The sequence below is a fragment of the Lissotriton helveticus genome, chromosome 12, assembly GCF_964261635.1.
Source record: "Lissotriton helveticus chromosome 12, aLisHel1.1, whole genome shotgun sequence".
In the NCBI taxonomy this organism is placed as follows: domain Eukaryota; kingdom Metazoa; phylum Chordata; class Amphibia; order Caudata; family Salamandridae; genus Lissotriton; species Lissotriton helveticus.
This window is the reverse complement of record NC_136073.1, coordinates 761,574,207-761,595,985: the sequence shown is the minus strand read 5'-3', so window position 1 is coordinate 761,595,985 and position 21,779 is coordinate 761,574,207. Positions and strand designations below refer to the sequence as shown.

At 41.3% G+C, this 21,779-nt stretch overlaps 2 protein-coding genes across 2 annotated transcripts in view; both read right to left on the bottom strand.

Moving 5' to 3' along the window:
* LOC144798127 (maestro heat-like repeat-containing protein family member 1) overlaps positions 1-5,940 on the bottom strand; it is a 64,354-nt gene extending 58,414 nt beyond the window's left edge. The window contains exons 1-2 of the mRNA XM_078668883.1: positions 5,845-5,940; positions 1,278-1,419 (exon numbers count right to left, since the gene is read on the bottom strand). Of these exons, the coding sequence (XP_078525009.1) occupies positions 1,278-1,419; positions 5,845-5,940 (238 nt within the window). The remainder of the gene's footprint in view (positions 1-1,277; positions 1,420-5,844) is intronic.
* On the bottom strand, positions 1,764-12,193 carry LOC144798126 (uncharacterized). The gene is made up of 8 exons (XM_078668882.1): positions 12,188-12,193; positions 11,474-11,552; positions 10,943-11,056; positions 10,236-10,297; positions 8,312-8,432; positions 5,845-5,952; positions 3,904-4,024; positions 1,764-1,776 (listed from the first exon to the last, which is right to left on the bottom strand). The coding sequence occupies exons 1-6, from the start codon at positions 12,191-12,193 to the stop codon at positions 5,945-5,947; spliced, it is 390 nt and encodes a 129-aa protein (XP_078525008.1). The 3' UTR covers positions 1,764-1,776; positions 3,904-4,024; positions 5,845-5,944.
* Between the last annotated feature and the right edge of the window lie 9,586 nt (positions 12,194-21,779).

Sequence of the window (21,779 nt, the reverse complement as noted above, 5' to 3'; positions counted from 1 at the left end):
CTTCCGCATGATATCTGCTACACAGGCTGAAATATAAATCTTGTTTTTAAGAAAACAAGGGTGACTAACCTTACAGAAATATGTATCAATCAATTTATTAACAACATATTATCACCAACTATTCTAAATGTTCCTCCATGTGAACTTCTCACATAGTAGGATTCAATTATGAAACATTTAAAACATTACTTTTAACTGCAACATATGGTTGTACCAGAGTTCTAACATTTTCTTTCATATTAATTGCTGTGAAATACCCTGTTCATCCTTAGTCATCACACAAACAATGTTATGCCCGAGTAGACTAATCTAACCTACCATGTACCCTGACTAATACCTACTTCTAATACAAACGCAGAGAGAGCGTTTGGTGTTTATAAATGTGTGTGCAAAATCTTTTCTGTATTGAGGCCACCAGGAGTTTTTGTTTCAAGTTTAGTCATTAGAAGAGTTGGTGCTACTGAGTTGTTACATTAAGTCACAATTGAAATAAAAGAAAAGGTGCCAAAACAGGTAGTGCTCTAAAATAATGTTGACCTTGGATATACTGAAGAAATATTTTTTTCTATGCTTATGGAATTTTTTGGCACATATGTACTTTAAAACACTGAACGAAGATGCCGCATTTTTATGTGATCAAGGCTGCGTCTGACAGATGAAGCGCTTCATGGCAGAAGCTTTGTATTAAACTGATTTTTTCGGCAAACCAATGTGCCAACTGCCTTTCTGTTATATGCAGAAGTAACCCAGAACTTGCAAGAAGATACCTGACTCCGTTTCAGTTATTGCCTCATACGGTTTGGAGTATGGCATCGGCCAGCTACAAAGAAAGACTGTGACTATTTCTTTTTTTGCTTACTTATACAAGCCTTCAGCTAGACCTCCTCATCGGCTGGTCTAACGTGTCCTATCATTCACATTCTCTTCTGTCCTCCACAGCATACATCATGGGCCAATTCTGTCTTTGGCTAACTTCACTGTGAACAATGGCATTCTGCTTTTTCACAAGGAGCACACCCACACACACATTATTTTCACTTATTAAGAATGTGACCTTTTGAGACCAAAACAGTATTTTTTATCTTGGTATGAACCTGGCATCATCTCCCACCACAATACAAGTTTATAAAAACGTGAAAAAAACATGAGTGGACAAGGTCTACAAGCTAGCAGCCAACACCAGACTTAATGGCTTTGTCATTGGTCAATGGTTGTTTGAAATGCCATTAACACTTGTTTAAATTGTGTGCTCACTGGTTCATGCTTTGGGGTCTCACCTTCTAAATATGTTATCAGCGGGGGGATCTTCTTTCTGAGGAGTTTTGCTAGAAATGGGTAATTTGCAGGAATCAGCCGCGTAAGAAGAGCCAAGACTGAAGTTCCCCTTTCGACATCCCAGCGAGGATATGAAGAAATTACCTGAAAACCCACAACAAAGAATTCAGAAAGTGATTCTGTGATGAGTTCCTATTCTCTAGCCTAAAACTTCTGGAAATGCTACCTTGTTCTCTACGCAGTACTTAGTACCAACCACATTTTGGCTGTTTCTGTTCAATGTAAGTAGCATGTCGTACTGATAACCAATTTACTGGAAATAAAACCATCAAATTCAAAAGGAAAAAAGCTGAGTTGAATTTAAGATCTCTATTAGCAGGTTGCATAGAAATGGCAGCAAACAACTTGGGAAGAGGGATCTGGTGGAATATGATGGGGGTGGAATGTGATACTCACTCACCAGCAATCTTATGAAGAGTCTGTGTATTGGAATTTCTTTAGCTGTTTAGGTACAAAAGAACGAAGATATGTCATACTCAATCCATAAATTACTGAGCAATACTTGCCAAAGGAAGACACATGGCTGACACACACACTTAAGACACCCAGTAGTACCTGTAAAGAAGATGATGGGTGATGGATGGCATTTCAACGAGCCTCTAGCGGTCATGAGAACGCTTTAAAATTCCTGAAAATACTGGCAAAGGCACCCTTACCACTAAGGAGTGCCCAGGGGTGTACAGTACCTTGACAGCCTATGCTGCAATTCTCTTCCTCCCTCCCTTAGTGGTTGCTGTCAAGGAATGAAAGCTGGAGGAGGAGCTACCTCAGCTGCCATGCATAGGTTCTTGCTACAGCTTTCATTGAGGGATAGAAGACTCCAGTGGATAAGAGAGGATGCGTCATGAGCCGTGGACGTGCTTTACATCCTGAAGGACCATGGAAAAATGGGAGCCATTTTCTGACAGCGGATACCCCAGAAGAAAAGAGGACTCCAGAGCATGTTCTTGCATATCTATTTTCTAATAAGGTTAACGACCTGGGGCAAGCAAGAACGAGCACATATTTTGCCTGTTCAATTCTGCTCAGGACTCCTAACATGAGTGACAAATAAATAGACTATGATACCATCTGCCCAGGTCACTTGCACTTTATCAACACATCCACTGGAAAGTTGAGCGGGGAGAGCTAATTGGAACCCTGGAATTATAGCAATTACAGGTATTCACCACCAGATGCGAATCTCCTTCGTAACGTTGGAGTCAGTCAAAATATTTATTTTCACTTACCATCATTGAGCATGCATCCCTGCTTACAAGTGAGGGCCAATAACTAGCATTTTAGTATGGAGCTGAAGTCCAAAATGTTGAACCAGAAACATTGCAGAGACAAATATCATAACTAAAAGTAACTCCATAGAGAAATAAAATACATCCCTGTTGCTGTCGGCAAAAGTAACAACACATAAATAGGTACCATACCCAGCAGGGTATGATCAACATACTAGACAGAAGTAACATCATGGAGAGCAAGAATACTCCAAGGATTGAAGAGGAGCATTAGAGCCCTCAGTAGCCTCATGGTGTGTGGAAACCTGGGACAGTTAGTACATTTCATTTAGGGGGTAGGAGCATTAACCAGACTAAGAGCTGAAACAAACAGGAAAGTCACTTTATGTCTGGCAAACTACAAAAAGTATATTAGGGTTATTTAAAAGCCCTTTGTGCCACCTGTGCATCACTTTTTGAGACACAACAGCAGTGCAACCTGCTGCTCCATATTTACAAGGATAGGTAAAGCCACCCCGTGTGGCTTTTAATGCCCTTGTAAATATGGCCCCTTTACACGCAACACTTTGTGTGGAACAGTTGTGCCATGGGTTTTGCTGTGAGATTTCCTGCGCAACACCCGAGGCTTCTGCCGCATTTCCAGATTTACAAGAAATAGTACACCTGGAAATCTGTAAGAATGCTACACCTCCCCAGGGGGAGGTATAGGGAGGTGCAACAAGAACACATATTTTTATTTCTCCTCGTTGTTTACCTCTTTCTACGCGTACTGCATACTGCAGCACATTTAGGAAGAGGAAATTACCTATTGTGATTGTTTTTGTGCAGAAAGGTATGCCTAACTGCATAAAAACAAAGATATGCCTTACTGCACAAAAACAATCATCCCTGTGACGCTGCCACCCTTGCACCATGGTACAAGGGTGCCTTCATAGGTGCATGGCAGCTAATTATGCACCAGCACTGGGAGAGCAAAGGGATCCATTATATCATTGTAGATATGAAGCATCCCGGTGCTGCGGAATTAACGCAGCGTGGCACAGCCAAATGGCTTGAGGCACAGCAATTAGTTAATTCCTTATGAATAAGGCTCACAGCGAGCAGCAACATCAGCACAGACACATCTATCTCTAAAAGGAGAGCAATAAATGTTATTTGAAATATTGACACCCACATTCTATAGTAACTCAACCATAACATCCTGAGCTAATGGACTGGTTCTTCAACTCATGCCTGATCATGACAAAGTAAGAGGGGATCTGGGGAGTGGAGGAGGAAGCATTAACCACCTTCAATGGTAGATCCCACTGTGTCAATGAGTAGGATGCTTAAGACTCACCACATTCATGAAAGTTGATGCTTGCTTTCTTATCTACAACAAGTAGCATCTGGCACAGTGCTGGCACAGATGAAGTATAGTCCTCTTCCAGCATGTATCTCAAAATCTCTTTCCAAAATCCCTGCAAGAAAGAGCAGCAAACGTGTTATTAGTATCATTAGTATTTAATAAGGCTGCATTCCCACAGATAAACAGTCATAGCCGGTGGGAGGGTTTCTGGTGGGTCTTCTGGAGATGGGGCTACATTTGAATTATCCCCTTCCTGATACAATTCCTTGCTGATGGGGTCCAAGACAGATTGCTGGTATTGCACTGATGTAGCACCAACCCTGTTCAATGCTACAATCCGTGATTCTATATCCGAGCAATTATTTGCAGAGAATGAGTGCAACATTTATTCTCCAAAAACCCTGTGAGTGAGCTGCTTTGTAAATGATCTCATTATCTGCTGTTATCCTCATAACAATCACAAAACAGAACTATCTTTATAAATGTGCCAGAGTGTGCAAAGCTATGGCTGGGAATGAACGACCCTGTTGATATGAAATATTGGTGCTTGATGTATCAAGTAGCAAATAGGAGATGCAGATTGAGTAGCGATGTTTTGCAATGTGACTGATGTGCCATTCAATCTCGTTTCAAAGTGGCTATTTAGACTAATTTGGAAAACCTGCCTCATTAAAAAAAATGAGGTAGGATTCGACAATCTTCTATGAATGCCGGAAATGCTGGGAATGAGGACTGCATGGGACAGCAGACCTCTATCTCTGCAGCAGAGGAAACAGACTTTACATCGCGTCTCAAATCACGCTGTGCCTTAACAACTTGGTCCAAACCACTAATAATAATAATAATAATGAGATTTATAAAGCATATAGCTGCGTCAGCTGCGTGTCCCAGCACTGGGGTATCAGTCCTATTATACAGAGTAAGAATATGAATTTCCCTAATCTAAGTTAGCGTGAAAAAACATGTTTTTAAATTCTTGCGATATCGTATTTCAGTTTTATCTTGCCTAAGCCAAAGTGGTAGGGAGTTCCACATCTTGCCTGCCAAGTAGTTGAAGGAATGGCCTCCAATGTGAGCATTTTTGATTCTGGGGATAGATGCAAGAGAGGCATCAGCTGATCTCAGATTTCTTTTAGGAAGATAAGGTGTGATCAGAGGTGAAGATATTTAGGGCCTTTATGATTGAGAATCTTGTGACAATAGCACATGGCTTTGAAATATACCCAATGCCTTAACGGAAGCCAGAGCAGCATTGGTAGAGCTGGGGCTGATGGTGAGTGTCTAGGCAGATGAAATAGCAGCCAAGCTGCCATATTCTGCACCCACTGTCGCCTTCTTCATCATGCCTGTGACACTCCGCGATACAGAACAATGCAGTAATACAGTCTCAACATGATTAAAGACTGGACCACTGTCTTTCTGGCAGCTTCTGGCAGGAAGACAAGATGTTTTTAAGGTATTTAAGATCCCAACACATTGCCCTGCAAGACTCGTAATTGCTGTTCGTGCCCTAATGTGTCTTTTCAATGCATTCCTTTATCAAGCAAGCCAATACAACCACTTTCCTGAAGGAAAGCGTTGTTGGACTAATGTTGTGCTTTAAGTCCAACTCTTTCCCTACAGTTACACAGACTGGAGTTGGAATAGTAAATACTATTCCAAAGTCCAGTGCTTTCCCGAAGGCAAATCATGGTAACGACTTGGGTAGAAAAAGAATGCATTTTAAACATGCATTCATGGTTCAGATCACTATGTGCATATTTCCCACATACAAACATGCAGCAGAGAGAGCTTTACTAAAACATGCTATTATGTGAGTTAGAGGATAATGAAGATAACCTGGGAATTGAGGAGTCTTTGGACATTCTGCAATTTATATTTTGTACACTTCTAGTTTATTGACCCACCTTATTTCACATCCTTCTCACTTACCTCGTCAGTATTTTTATGGCGTAATGCAATTTTATTGAGGAGCTGAAAGATTTGGATGTGGATGGTCTCTTCTTCAACATCAGATTCAGGATCCATGTGACTAATGCCCTGTGAAAATGTGGAAAAGCAAGAGAAGTAAAGTAACATATATTTTCACATCATTTTCACTGTGTTCTCTCTCCTCATGGAGGGTCAAGAGATTTGAGAGTGAAAACATCACAATTTTCAAATCAAGGTTGTAAGCACAGAGAGAACCTCTTGGCTTAAATTCAAATGTGAAATTAAAACCACTAGCCGCAAACATGTAAATAAAAATGTATAAATGAGGTTATGCACCCATGCTCCGCTCTACAGAGAATAAAAGTATATGGTCATTTGGCGGAGAAGTGTATAGCATTCATATACAGTGAAAATACCGGTGGACTCACTTATAATATTGAAGGTTCTGATGCACTGGGCACTACATCTGACACATTGCACCCCTGGCACCACAAGGTAGTCTCTCTTGCTCACTACAAAGATTGTGATGCCCCATGAGCCCTCCCCTTGCTGCTTGATGGGGAAGTATGTGCTACATTATGGTACTTCTTACACTCAATAAGACAAAACCGGGAACTGCATTTTTGGGAGGCAGTGCTGATATGAAATACTGATTTGAAGTATGTTTGTGCTACTTTGTGTAGGATTTGGTAGTTTGCCCTGTTAGGCATTTCAACGATAAAGCGGGGTATGTAACAGGAAGGAGCCCACTAGATAATGTATTATCAGTGAAAAACACAGCTTATCAGTGCATTCGCTGAATGCCCATGTGCCTTGCCCAATCACCCAAGAAATTTCCCAGTTAGCCCCGGCAAAGTCTAAGGGCCAGTTGTCTCACATAGGCTGGATTGTGTGGTAGGCCTATATACTGCATGGGAGCACTGCTGTTGAGACGTGTATGGAGCGAGTCCTATTCTCACAGTGTCTGAGCATCTTATTTCTTTGCACTCATGCCAGTCAACATGTGCATCTGGTTACTAAAATGGGATCTAGGTATTCAAGCACCATTGTTACAATGCGATGCAACATAAGGACAGGCATCTGAATTGTTCCTGGCATGATGCCTCTGGCCTGTGGTAAAAAAAACTATGGACAGTGTCTGGCTCATCTATTAGTTGAGCTTAATGGGAACCCAAGAGTATGACTAAGCATGGACTGCAGACACTCTGGATTATGGTCAGGCCGCAAGGAGATGGATACCAGACGTCATCAGTGGTGCCCAATCCCCACACATATTACTGAGCATGGACTTGAGTTGTGCATCTTGGTACAACTACTCTGTAACATGGATGCATTGGCCAAGCTTGAGGAAATCCTACCTGGTTCACAGTGATCAAGAAGGTCATGGCACCTCGGCTGTTATGGAGGAATTGGTGAGACCATAAACCACTGTGGCCTATTCTCCCAGAGACACTGACAAAGCCAAGAATACTGCAGTTTTCAGACACCATGCCACCTGCCATTGCCCATGCTGCCACATATCACCTGCAGCCCCACAAGCACCAGTGAAGAGCACTGATCCAACACCCATTCCTGGCCCCTAGTCAGATGACAGGTGTGTCCTCCAGCTACTAGAGATAGGATCAAAGTGTAAGTTCCCAAATGACTTGAGATGGTCCAAGAAAAGAGAAGAAACAGAAGAAGTGCCCAATACAAAATCATACATGAGGCCTGTGGAAGAGGAGGGCAATGAAGGAGAAAGAGAATAACTAAAGGATATTATCAGACCACTTTCTGAAACTCGTTGTTCACAACAGTGGACGATTTTGCACAACATAAGAGCAGGATAAAGTTATAAAATTGCCAGAAGTGCCACAGTACGAATCAAACCAGCTGCAATAGTTGAACTTCGGGACAACGACTCCACTTTCATTTGAGATCACTAACTCAGACCCCACATTAGTAAGGGTACACTAGGTTAAACTTTTCACTATAATAGAAAAACCATAGATTGGGTGTACTGGAAGAATGACTCTTAAAGTGAAAGCTATAAGTAAATTCACTTGAGTGGTTTGGTTCACATCATGGGCACCCTGGAAGAACAAGACATGAAGAAAAGGCATGTACAGTGTTGGCGCTGATGGGCAGCTGCTGAATTTCAGGTGCAAATGTAAGCAGACAAATGGATAAGGGACACCCATAAAAGTGACGGAGGGAGAAAGACGCACTGGAGTGGAAGTAGGGAACATCAAGCTCAAATGAAGAACATAGAATGTCAAGGTGAGACTATGGGAACTAACGAGAGGGACATGAGGTCTATATTCCACCACCAGGGGCAAATATGTGACACTGCCAATGTATATTATATGGCAAAGTAACTACATTGGGGCACAAGGGGGCTAAAAGGTCCACTTATTTCTTGCGTGCTGACTACTGTTGCTGTTCCCTAACACATTCACCTACCCAAATATGTACATCTGCCACATACCTGCTCTTTGATAAGGAGGCTGTTTTTTTTTAAGCACATAATCCATCACAGCTCTTCCGTTAACATCATAAAAACCTTTGGCTGTTAAACTGGACATCAATCTTAAAGTGGCAAGAATAACCTGCAATTGAGAAAAAAGGTAAGCATGGTTAGTGAGAAACCCTTTTGGTGTACGAATAGGAGAAAATCACACATTCCAGTGAGAAAGTAGCAAGGGAGTGTGAGAAAACCATGCATTCTCTCCTTCCTTTTGTCCACAGAGTAGACAGATATACATTTTTATGTGTGGAAAGCCAGTACCTGGATACAACCTTTTAAAGTATGTTGCAAAAAGGGCTATTATGACACTCTGAGAATGAAACTAGAGTCAATTTAATTAAACTGTTTTTACAGAGTGTCTGACTGAAGTGTGATTGAGGGAATATTCAAATATTCCAGGTGGGCTACACCTTCTATAGGTGCCTGAGATTTGATAATAGATTTTAAAAAAAACATTGCAAAATATGCCTAGGTAGGTTACAACCAACAAAAAGCTCTCAGGACCTGATATTGATTACAAAAATGCAAATGAGAATTCAATAGGCTGTGGATTCCACTGCTGAGGGAATTTAAAAAAAACTAGAGTCGTCTGTGGGAAGAATGATGGCCGCTGTCTAACTCCACCTGTAAGATTGAGCAGACATCCCAACACGGACAGCAGATAACAAATGGGTTGCAGTACTTAGAGTTCATTGTCCCACACCTTGTTGTTTGGTTGATCCATATCACTTTCAAGTCGTTGTTTTGGCTCAAGACCGTAAATAGTCACAGTCTCCTGTATCCAGTATTGAGTTAAAATTCACATCCCTAACATGGTTCTGTACGCTGTATATTTGCATAATCTGGCCACAATGGCTTCAACTGCCAAAGAATACATCCATGCTTGATTTCTGTGATTCTAACATTCCTAGCAGAGTCCTGTCTCTGATGTTCCTGGTTTAATCTGAAAAATATCTAAGGATAACTTGGTTTATATCGTGCCCTGAGGTTAAAAATGACAAACCCAATACACCTCTCAAAGAGAATCCAATAGAGACAAAGTTATGGCAATACAGCCTTTTGTTCGTTATCAAAAGAAAACAGCTTTGTTGATTTTCCTTTGTGCCTATGTCCTGTGCTTGCTAACATGCTGAAAATGGTGATTCTGATAATGAGTTACTTGCTTTCTCCATGGCACTGAAGTCAGGCACATTGTGGACATACATGGCATCAAGAAAGTCACATATATTCCAATTTCTCCATAAAATACATCTTTTATATCACAATCAGACTTTTCAAACGTGCACATTGAATATTATCCTGTATTATCGATCCACGTTTGGTGAGATTTCGCTGAGACATAGCCCAAATATTATTCTTGGTAGAGACATTTGAAATACCTTACACCACGGTTGTTAAAGATTTGAGGAGATATTAATATTCTGAACTTCAAAACCCCTTATTTGATCATCAACATTCTCCTCCTCAGTGAGGGGTATTACAGATCAACTCAATGTGAAATACAGACCAAATATGTTAACAGCATACACAAACTTTCTTTCAACACACATTTAATAAACAATTAGGGATCAGCAAACTCTGGGATTGGGTCTGAAAATAATGCATTGACACAGACTAGGGCAGGAAAACTGGGATATGTCCACTTGGACAGGGAGACAATGGAACACAAGACACACTGAACTGACAGAAATGGCTGGAGGTTGCATGACCCAACACCTCCACTGAAGACTTGCCTTGGAGAAAGTCAACAGATTGTGGTGTGCAAACCACAGCTCTGAGTCCATGTAAGTAGGACTACTGCACTATGCAAAAACTGCATAACTTAATTAGATTGAGTTGCTAATTATGAAAGTGCTTTAACACACGTATATTAGCTTGATGGTACCTTGCGATTGTCATCCTCAAGCACGTGACGGACAGCATCCAGATAAAAGGCACCTTCTGAATCTATTAAATAAAGCCATACACCACATGTTCATAACACATAGATATTGACTTTGTCTATTAAGATCAAGATTAATACATAAGTAGTGAAGTTTCCGCTATCAACTGTGATCACCACCCTGAGGGTCCTGTCTTTCAGTTTTGGTTTGTGAGTCTGTGACTGTGACCCCCATGGGGCTATCAATGCCTTCCTGTTTCGCCGTGCATGTCTGTGTCATCATGTACCACTGAGCGTGTCTGTGTCGACCTGCTCCATATTTTATTTCCCTTTTTGTTCCTGTCCAGTGTCTATGTCAGGATCGGTTTTCACAGTGTCCCTGTCCCATTAATGGCTCACAATGGGAACAATTAACCGAAAAGAAAACAGTGGCACTCCTTTATTTCTTCACCATGATTCACATAATTGAAGTTGATGTAAGCAAGACTTTATTCGTAAATTGCAGTGCTCTACCAGGAAAAGTTGGCAGTTAATGTAGCTGAAGAATATAAAATTGAAGTATTTTGCTTATAGCTGCACCATGTTGGACAAGTAAGGGAGTAAGTTGGGAATACAACTTAGGGCTCTGGATTCTATGACAAGCATTTTATCCCTTTAACTATTTTCCCTGCCTAAATCACACACTGCCACCCACCCACTGACAGTCTTACCAGTTTCCGAAAGGAGCTTGCAGAGCAGCTGTAATGTTGTGGCACGGGACTCTGCACCTATCTGCATCAAGCTACTTTCGAAATATTTATGGACCTCACTAGAGTGAGAATGGGCTGCAAGAGTAAAGTGAAAAGAAAAAATAGACATAATTGAAAAATAACACAACATAAAATTATGCAAGAAGGAACTCAATGCCGGGGAGCAGCCCATCAAGGCCATTCTTCAACGCATGTCCAGGAGGTATGTTATTAATGGTCTGCAACATTTAATTATGATCTTACGAGCACATGGTACTCATGTGACTACTATAGCTGTATATAGTAAACTGGGCACCATATTCCAGTAGCAAGCCAACCAATGTACTGGGTGGGGAGATAAATACTGAAGCAATAGTATCTTTTAAGACAATCAAGTTACGTGCAGGGCAGTGTACAGAAATTAATGTTACAGAGGACCTGATCCCTAGTAAAGGCCAATATATACTTGCAGTATCACAAATATATACATACATACATTTATGACCAACTCACCCAGTGACAGGATAATAGCCGTGGACAACTTGAGTGGCACTTCTGTTTCATCGGAAACCCCACTTGAGGGTGTGCAGATCTGCCAATAACAAAGCCATAATAAATAATAATGGAAGCTAGGCTATCTGAAAGCCAATCCCATACATCAAGACAGCAAATAACTTCCAGTGGGGGAATGATAGCATAGGAGTTTGTCAGGACTTGTGGGGCCATGATCCATACCACGCTACAGTAAAATTAATTGTGTGGAATACAGCATATTCAGGGTGCCCGATATTGGTGGAAGTGCAAATTCTCAGATACCACTCTAAGATGGATGCCTTAGTTTCCTATGGTTTTAGGATAGTTTGTAGACTTAGAAGTCTGGCGAGATTGCAGAAGGTAGTGGTACTTAATGCTTTTAACAAAGCTGGCACTAGTGGCGGCTATTCAACGTAATCAAGACGAAGGCTGTTGTTACACTTCATCTTGGTTTATCTCTGGGGACGGTAAAGCTGTTCCCCTTTTGAGTCCTACGGTGTCTGGCCAGCATAGTGGGTTGCATGCTTTTCAGAGCAGGCCTTTTTTGCTTCACTTTTTGCCCATTTTGCGTCCCAGGTCTCTAGTCAGCAGAGTGGGGAGCGAGTGTTTCTGTCAGTGGCTTCATTAGGGCCTTTTTCTGTTCTCGCCGCCACTTGCTGTTTCTGCTGTACCACTTCATTTTTTTTTCTTTACCGGCATTCAGTTCTCGCACTTTGGCCCTCATCAGAGATGCTTGTCTTTTGTTTCCCATTCATTCCAGATTCCACGTGCCAGCATTGCTATTTGGAATTTCATGCTTATGGCCGTCAAGTTGTGCACCTGTTTTCAGAGGGCCTTCTTATATGTGGACTGGGGTCTTGAATGCTTCAAGTTTGGATTGTAAGGATATTCCAGAAATGTTGTGTATTTGGATTATTTGAACTAAATTGTGGGGTAGTTTCTGCACATATTGACTTTAGGAACCTTAGTGGGATAAATACTGAATTTCCTTGATTGATGGCATTAATCAAATGCATATGATATAGCCTTATTATTATTAAATATATAGATTTAAGATTGGGTGTACTGTTGTTGGGAATGTCATGAAGAGTCCAGTATATGTTATATAGTAAAGTCTAACTGGACAATTGAACCTCCGAGATAAGCTTTGTTAGTATTATGTATCTGTTGTAAACCATTGTTATTGGGTACAGCTTTTTTCTTTCAGGTCTCCATCCTTGGTGTTACCCCTGGGTCCCTTCCCTTTCCCTGTCACTCTGTTCCTCTGTTACCTATTATCAGAGCCAGAGCTGCCGGGAGGCAGACTTATGGGTGGTTCTTGCAGAGGAGCTCTCAACACTGGCAGATTTATATCCATTGTCTTCTTTCTTAGCATCCTAGAAGCAAATTGGTTCATATAGGATTTTTATGGATTATAATTTAATATTTTATGCAAGAGAGTTCCCAAATGTCCTTTAAAAACACTCCTACTATAAATTGGATTAAGGAGAAACGTTATTTGTTACAATATGTTACACAGGAAATGTCTGTCGCCTCCCACTGATATGCTTTGTTTGTCCTCATGTATATACTTACCAGGTGATGCAGGACGGCAAGCACGGTTGGCACAGTTCCATTCAGTGCTCTGCAACTCTTAGTAACAGCTGCCTTGATGCACAACTCAAGGGTCTGCAAGGAGATAAGAAAATTGAGATGAGGCCAAAGGGCAGTTTGTGCAAATGATGATGGTCAGTGGTGAATTACAAACTTCAAAGTGTAAATTCTGTCTGAATGCAAGAGTGGGTTGGTGTGCGAATGAGCTCTCTTGTGTACTAATTCTAAATACATATGACCACAAGTAGATTTTGACAGATGACCGTGCTTATGTCTAATTTTTTCTTTCCTGGTTGTTCTGTTTTCTTGACTCACAGTGCCTTAAGATCTCTCAGATCCACGTAGTGATTTCTGTAGAGGTTATCTGTTGGAGTCAGATGTTGGATTTTAGTCCATCAAGGAACCAGAAGAGAACATGTTCAGCATTTAACAGGGGCATGCCCTAACACATGTAGCCTAGACTCACTTGTCATCGTAGGCCCTGTATTCTTAGCCACTGTTGATGATGGCCCTTGCCTTGGTTGTCCTAGTTCTCTTGGTGGTTCTAGTTCTCTTGGCTGTCTGATACTCCTTCTTCTTATGGCACTGTCTAGATCCTCTTGGCCATCTTAGTCCTTTCCTTCCTGGCCTTGGTCTTCCTGCTCCTGGTCTTCCTGCTAATCTTGGTCTTAATGGTACCCATCAGTTTTGTTGATCTCTCTTTCCTTTTCATATCATCATACAGCCTTTGCTTTTCCTGTCCCTAGTTCTCCTGATGCGTGTCCCGTTGTGATTCCCTTGATGGTTGTGTCCTCTTGGTGGACCTGGTAATCCTAGTGCTCCTGGACTTCCTGGTTGCCATAGTCCCTCTACTCCTCTTGGTCATTCTCCTCTTCCTGGTCTTCCACCTATAGGTTTTCCTCTTCATGCTCCTGGTTTACCAGGTCTTCCTTTTAATAGTTCTCTTAATCTTCGTATTGATTTTCATGTTCTCCTTTTCTAGGTCTCTTCCTCCTGATCATCTATTCTTCTTTCCTCTCTGTCAACTCATATTTTCCTCAAAATCATCCTCCTGGTCTTCATCTACATATTCTTGGTCCTGGTCATCTAGGTATTGGCCATTGCCATAAGTAGCCCTTATCCTCCTGAGATCCTACTCCTGTTAAAAGGATTATCTTTACCATGGTGCTTATTGCTGTGTCCCTCCTAGTTGTTCTTCTGGTGCTCTTGCCCTGGTGTTCTTCAATCTTTTCATTCTTCGGGTCCCAGTCCTGCTGGTCCTCATGATCTTCATTGTCCTTATGTTCATGGTCCAGCTAATCTTGGTCATCCTCTTCCTGGTCCTCTGGATCCTCTGGTGCTGTTACTCCTAGCAATCCTGGTGTTGGCCCTCAGGTTTTTCATGGTGGTCATGGTGGTGGCTGCTGTTCTGGACCTCCTAGCCTGTGCTTTCTCTTCATGGTCTTCTTCCTCTTACTGGTCTCCCTCCTCCTGGTTTTCCTCATTATTCTCCCAGTCCTCTTAGAAATCCTTTTCCTATTCTTCCTGGTATTGATCCTCTTGGTTTTCCTAGTTCTTGGACATGGTATTGGTCCCCTGTTGGTTCAAGTTTTCCAAATCCTTCTGGTGGTCCTGGAGTTTCCAAGCTTCTTGGCTGTCCTGGACCCTCACCTCCCTTCTACTCATCCTCATGGCCATCTTCCTCCTCCTCATTCTGTGTAGGGTCTTCACAGTGGTGTAGGTTCTCCGTGTCGACCTGCCCATCTTCTTCCTTCTTGTTCTGGTGATCCTGGTCCTCCTGATGACCCTCCCTTTCCACTTGCACATCCTTCTTCTCCATTCCATTCCATTCCAAAGTAGCTTTATTCGAAGTATACTCATAAAAGCACAAAACAAACAACATTTAGATACAGTTAAAAATGCCTTGACTGGATAGTTAAAAATGTTTGATAAAACGTAGATCTCAGAGCAAATGGACGAGATAAAAGTTACATTAATTCAATTTTCTTTGCATTATGAAATACATTACAGCAGACAAAAACAATTTAAAATAATCAATTACATTCAGTGGCCAGGCAAGGGAAGTTAAAATTAATGCTCACCAAAGAATTACCCAGATTTAGGTTTCAGCCTTATAGCCCACGCCCATCCTAGGTATTTGGCTACCGCTATTGTGATAAATGGTAAAGTGCTGGTGCGCATAAGCCTTTCCGCTTTGGCGCTCCTAAGTGTGCAAAGTAGTTTGCACACTGGAGCCAGCCAAACTCGCCTAGCGAGTGCATAGGCGGGACAGGCAAATAGCAGGTGGGCAACTGTTTCGCTATGACTCCCACAGGCAGGACAGATGTTATCACTTGTGGGAGTCCACCTGGACATAAGGGACTTTAAAGGTAAGGAGCCTGCCCTGAGTTGGAAGTAAAGCTTCCTATCTCTCGGCCTGGTGATATTATCCCAATAGGATTCTAATCTGGGTGTGAGTTTTGTTTCTAAGAAGATTCCCACCATAGAAGATGAGTCAGAGTTACTCCAAGCATTAAAAGCAGCCCACTCCCAATACTTCTCTTTTAGGATGTTTAGAGGGAAAAGAAGCCTCTAATGGGTTCTCCCATAGCATTCTCATTCCCAGGCCAATCAGGCTATTCCTAACACCTCTTAACCAACCGATTTTATGGAAGGCATCAGATTTTATTACATCCAGAAAACCTGAGGCATATGATGAGACTTCATGTGTTGTTATATAAAATCGGACGCAACTTGGCGACATCAATAATAGCTTTTCTACCCAAATCATATCTAAGTGGCTTAAGAGGGGTGCTTTTTGAGAAATTGGTAATGCTACGGAGGAACTTATTTTCAGAAAGAGTTAAAGGTGCTGCTTTCTCAAACCCCCATAATTCGGCACCATAAAGAGCGGGGCTAACAGCTTTAGATTCATAAACTTGGAGGACTGGTCTAATTGTTTTTTTTTAGAGACCTTTTATGCTCCAGACTTAAAGCTCCCATAACTTGTCGATGTTTCAGGGCTGCTAAATCTATATGGCAGTCCCACTTAAGTTTCTTCTCTAACTGTATACCCAAATAGGTAAAAGCCCTGACCAGTTCAAGTGGTTGTTTATTCATAAAAACCCTCCCCTTAAAACTTCAATGCGGATTAAAAGCCATGAATTTCGCTTTTGACACATTAACTTCCAGGCCTCAAGCAGCACAAAAATCTTCAAAAATTGATAGAGCTCACTGGAGGCCATTAGGAGTCTTGGAAATAATTAATGTGTCATCTGCAAACATTAAAATCTGAATTTTTACACCTGCTAGAGAAGGGGCATCTGTATTCACTGGCAACAGACGGTCCACTATTCCATTAATATAAAAGGAGAATAACGTTGGTGCCATGGCACAGCCTTGCCGTACCCCTCGTTCAACCGGAAACTGGGTGGTGACCCTACCCTGCCCTCCCCAGCGGATTCTAGCATGATTGCCCTCATGCAGCCTCATTACGAAGGTTAGGATCTCGTCCGAAAGGCCTAATTCCCTCAACGTCACCCATAACCGGGAACGGGGGACAAGGTCAAAAGCTGAACGTAGATCGACAAAGGCAGTATAAAGGCTGCCCTTGCCCAATGTAACAGTCTTCCACTATAAAATAATAAAATGAATGACTTGATCAATGGTGCTAGTGTATTTAAGGAAACCCTATTGGAAAGGGGGCAATATACTATTCTCTTCAATCCAATCTAAGATTTTGTTTAGGATCAACCTCCCAACTACCTTCTGAATTGTATCCATCACGCTGATCTGTTGTTCCCCGGTTGAGTTTTATCTCCTTTTTTATATACTGGAATTATCATGGCCCCTTTCCAGGAAACCGGGATCGGGCCACACTGGGCCGATGCATTTGCCAACAAGATGTATTTACCCCATCGTATTTTGTCGTAGAGGAACACATCTGCAGGGACACCATCGGGTCCTGGCGCTCTACCTCCAGCAACTGCACTAAGAGCTGCTAAAACTTCTTTGTCATTAAAAGCCTCATCAGTATAAAAAACATAACTAACTTCTTCCATTTGATCATCTAATGGGTTACGCCCATATTGGGACCTAAAGTAATTAACCCATCCTTCATGAGAGACATGAATTAGGGGCTGATCAGGTTGACCCCCTCTGCCTCACTTAATGATATTCCAAACTAATTTGGTCTTATTCTGCAAACTAGCTTCTTTTAGGTCCTGCCATCTAAGCTCATCCGATAGGCACTTGGCTTTATGGATAGCTTTTTTGTATTCATATCTTGCAGTACGGACTGTACCCATTTCCCCAACCCTGATAGCATTGCCAAGGGCAATTCTTGCTTGCCTACATTCATTGTTATACCACCGAAAGGGTTTGGAGTCAGCTAGTTTCTGGCTTCTATGGCGCTTAATAAAGTGGCTACTTGTACTTCTTCTCCTCTTTGGCCTCCTGGTTCTGGTCCTTCTGGTCTACTTCATTCTACTTATTCTCCTGGTTTTACTGATCCTTCTCTTTGTCTTGGGCATGCTGGGCCTTATATCCTTGGGGTCTCAGTCATCCTGGTCGACTGTGGTTTTTGGCTGCCTGATCCTCCAGGTTTTTGCCATGGTCCTCCTGCTATTGCTTTCTCTTCATTATCTTGGAAATCCAGTTCCGTGTGTTCCTAATCCTGCTAAATGATCTTGGTCCTCCTCCTCCTCCTCCTCCATTCAGTTGTACTGAACTTTTTGGAGAGTCTTGTTCCCTTGTCCGCCTCCTCTGTTTGACCTCCCTTTCAGCCTCCTGTTTCTCCCTGTTCATCCTACAGGTCCTCTAGTTATCTGCCTGCTTCTCCAAGTGATCCACACTCCACTCATGTAGTCACATCCAAAGTCAGCAAAATACACCCTCAAGCCAAAGGGCACACTTAGATGTAGCATGGGTGGATGAACACTATTGGAAATACATTTTCCCCTTTTTTGCTGTTAGATAGTAAAATACAGACATAATTGGGGTGCTCCTCTAAAACGTGAATCCATGTATGCGCCGCTACATCTGTTTCACTATTAACAGTTGTGGACCAGGATTGCTCAATGTCCCTCTTGCACCCCTGCACACTGTGAACCATGGGAGTACAGAGGAGCCTAAACGGATAGTGTTTGCTTATGAAAATCAAAGGCAACGTGGAGGCAGGAGCTGCAACACAGAAGATGGGTGACGACTAAAAGCAGTTTTAGGAACACATTTAGCTACACAGATGCTAATGAGGAGAATGATCACCTGCAATGAAGGCTTGTAAGACTCATTGGGGGAACAACCTTAAATTATGTATATGGTCAATATGCCATACAACAAAATTCTGTCATGTTTTTATGTTTGTAGCTGGTATTCAAATTTTTATTACAAGTGGAGACTGTCAAAAGAAGGACTTGTAAGGAAATTTGAACATCCTCTCCTTTTAACTGTAAGTGCTGAGACCTAGCAGAAACTGTTCCACTTAGAGCCTCAACATTAATCTACAATTCTCGAGCCTTAAAAACAATAGTTCTGTGGAAATGAAAATTGGCAGATTGGAGACGTAATGATTCTAATATTGTGTCCACCAAGGTCTACGTCACTCTTGCTTTTTCAGCTACTACAGTTTGCACGTCTCTAACTACGGACTCTTTCCTTTGCTTATATTTGTTTTTATAGCAACTAAAAGTAGTATTCTATAATTCCAACACATTATTGATTACCAACATGATACATTTCCAGTGCTCCTCTTAAGACTTCACTGTTTTACCTGTATGTTCGGTCACCAGGAGTGCAATACAAAGTCATGGGGCTCCTTAGTGAAGGTCATTTGTAAATGTACTTATATTTCACAGGGTGTAAGCAGCCTCTCAGACTAGAGAAAATGCAATGGCACACTGTTTGTTATAAGAGGTCACTAGGGCTTTAGTAAGCCCAATTACTGCTTGGGACCTATGTCAGGGCTCTAGTGACTGAAGATATGCTGTTTTGTTATGATTAACGCATCAAGATGGAGCATCAGTATGCTCAATTTCACTTCCATAACCAATTTTACTTACCCAGTATCACAACAACAGGTGAAGCAAATTTCAGCACTGTTGATGTTTATTTAAAATCTAGCACAATTGCTTTGGTCCACATTTCTCCTTTATTAATCCCGATTTCATATGTAACAAATACTAATGTGCATTTTGCTTCTCTGGCTGCCTTCATGGATTGTGTACTAATCACAATTGAGCTGGTTCAGTATTTGGAATTAATGTTGGAAAACTATATTCCCTGTAATCCCTTCATCTCCCAAAACAATACACCAGCTCAAAACTGAAATAATTACTAGGCGTGAATGTGTCAAATAGTGGGGAATTACTGTCCGAATAGGTGTGGTGGTTCTATTTCTCAGGGTTACCTAAGGGGCAAACTTGGAATCATACATTTTTCCTACATCCCAAAATTTCTGATACCCACAACATTGGTACTGTTGGGAGCGGAATGCCAATATGTTGGTCCAATGTACACATGATGGAGGCCTAAACCATCTCACAACTCCACCTGTGGTGTAACTAACTCACCAATGGAATCCTGTAGTTCTGTATTTACCCTCATTTCTCAATAATGTAGTGTTTCATTGCAGCTAATCTCTCATTATGAGATACAGTGTTCATTATGAGTGGATCATTTGGGATTGGTTGAAGTGGCAAGCATGGACAGCAAATAAAGGTCACACTCACCGTGAGCAAACGAAATGCCATATCAGCAGGCAGCTGGGGCTGGAGCCTTTCAACTTCATTGACCAACCAAGGAAGCTCCTTATCTAGTTGCTCCTCTGGCAGAATGGAGGCCAAATGTCCCAGAGTGGTGATGACCTGCCCCCAGACCTGTTAAGATAAATTACACCAGGTTTTCAGTTCCACACACTAGACATTAACTACTAAGAAAAGATGAGCCACATGTGGAAGTAGAGGGTTCCCTGGAGAGGCAGCTGCACTTGACATCTGTTCACTAGGAAGTGATTCTGTCATGCAAAGGTAGTGGTTTCTGTCACTGGCAGAATATTCCAATAGACAAAACTGATTCTCTAAAATAGAAATGTTATCCATGAATTTGTTTCGCTCTTGTCTTATTTGGATGAGGGTTCCCCACCCACTCTCTCTATTTTCTCCCTCTCCCCAGCTCTTTTAAAAAATATATTTCCCCTGCCTCCTATTCATGGACAGGTTGTAGTAGACATAGAAAATACACTACTGCAGCTGCGATTTTATTAAATTGCCCTAGAATCTAATTCTGTCACTTTCTTTTTCAAAAATACTTATTACACTTACTGTTCCCTAATACTTAAGTATTATAGCATGGTTTAGCTTTGATTTTGTTTTATATATCTGACCTGATAGGAATTTGATACTTGGTCGGGTACAATAAAGGTTTTTACACATTTTATTCAGCTACATAAATAGAGATCACAAGTCTGGGTCAAGAGAATGAATTTCATATTTTTTTGTATTTCATCAAATAAAGTATATATGCAAAGGCAGAGGAAGGGGCAGTCAATGTGTATGCATCAGTTATCTCACAAAATGTAACAGCTCTAAACCTTCATCCACTGCACTCTGTTCTTTCCCCACTTTACCAACTCACCTCCTGGAGAATGGGGATGGTTTCAAGAAGAAATACCTTACAGGTTGAGTAGGCTTCAAAGAAAAGTGTGACTACAGGAGTGTCTACACTGGAAGCAAACTGGCCTGATAACATCTCAATGACTGCACAAAAATAAAAAAATTACAGTTAAGTTCAAAGGCTTAAGTGTTGCATTAATCTACACATGTACCAGCTCGTCTGGTAGTGCATAGGACATACTGAGCAAAAACAGTTCAATGCGTCTGCTGATAGGAAATGAGTTTTAGCAGGTATTAGACTCAATTCACATAGGTATTCTCTGACTCTCATAGATACTGTAATGGTATCCGTTTCGATCATGCATCCTATTGCACTTTTGAAGCATTCTAGACAATATATGGTAATAATTCCAAATTACTGCAACTCATTGTATTGAACTAAAATGAAGGAAAGGCAGAATATGTTTCACCAGAGTACTTTTTGCATTCAATTAGCAACAAAGCAATTTAGTTTGTACAGTTTTGTTGTTTATGAAATAAGAGTGGAGAAATCAGATTTTGCACAAGTTATTACTGTATGACGATATTTGCCCTCTTGGCAAAATAAAAAAAAGTATGTAAAAATATAAAAGATGATGCATCCGAGCATTCCTCATCAGTAATTTTGTGAATCATTTTATGTGGTTACAAAGAAGTGCTGGTTCAGATATCACCAGAGTAAAAAGTGGTGTAATGATTTTGCACTCTTCTGCTAATCAGGCAGGAAGACACTACATTGGTTTTAATCTCACATCTAAATAAACACTGATTCATTCAATTTCCTATATTAAGCATAGCAAAACGTGTGAAATCACATTGCCCCTTTTTCTGTCATAATATTGAAAATGTTTAGTTGGGAGCAAATCTTGCTTCCTGCATTCTTTATTTTTCAAGAGGCAAAAATGGTTAAAATATATTTACTCCATGATTTGCACCAGTCTTAATCTTTACTTAACACGGTGACTAGTTTGCAATTGTGCGAGCTCTAGGTTGCAACAAGATGTCTGTGCCATTGAAGTGAACAATTACCTCTGGGAAATGATGTATAATTTCTACAGGTTTTA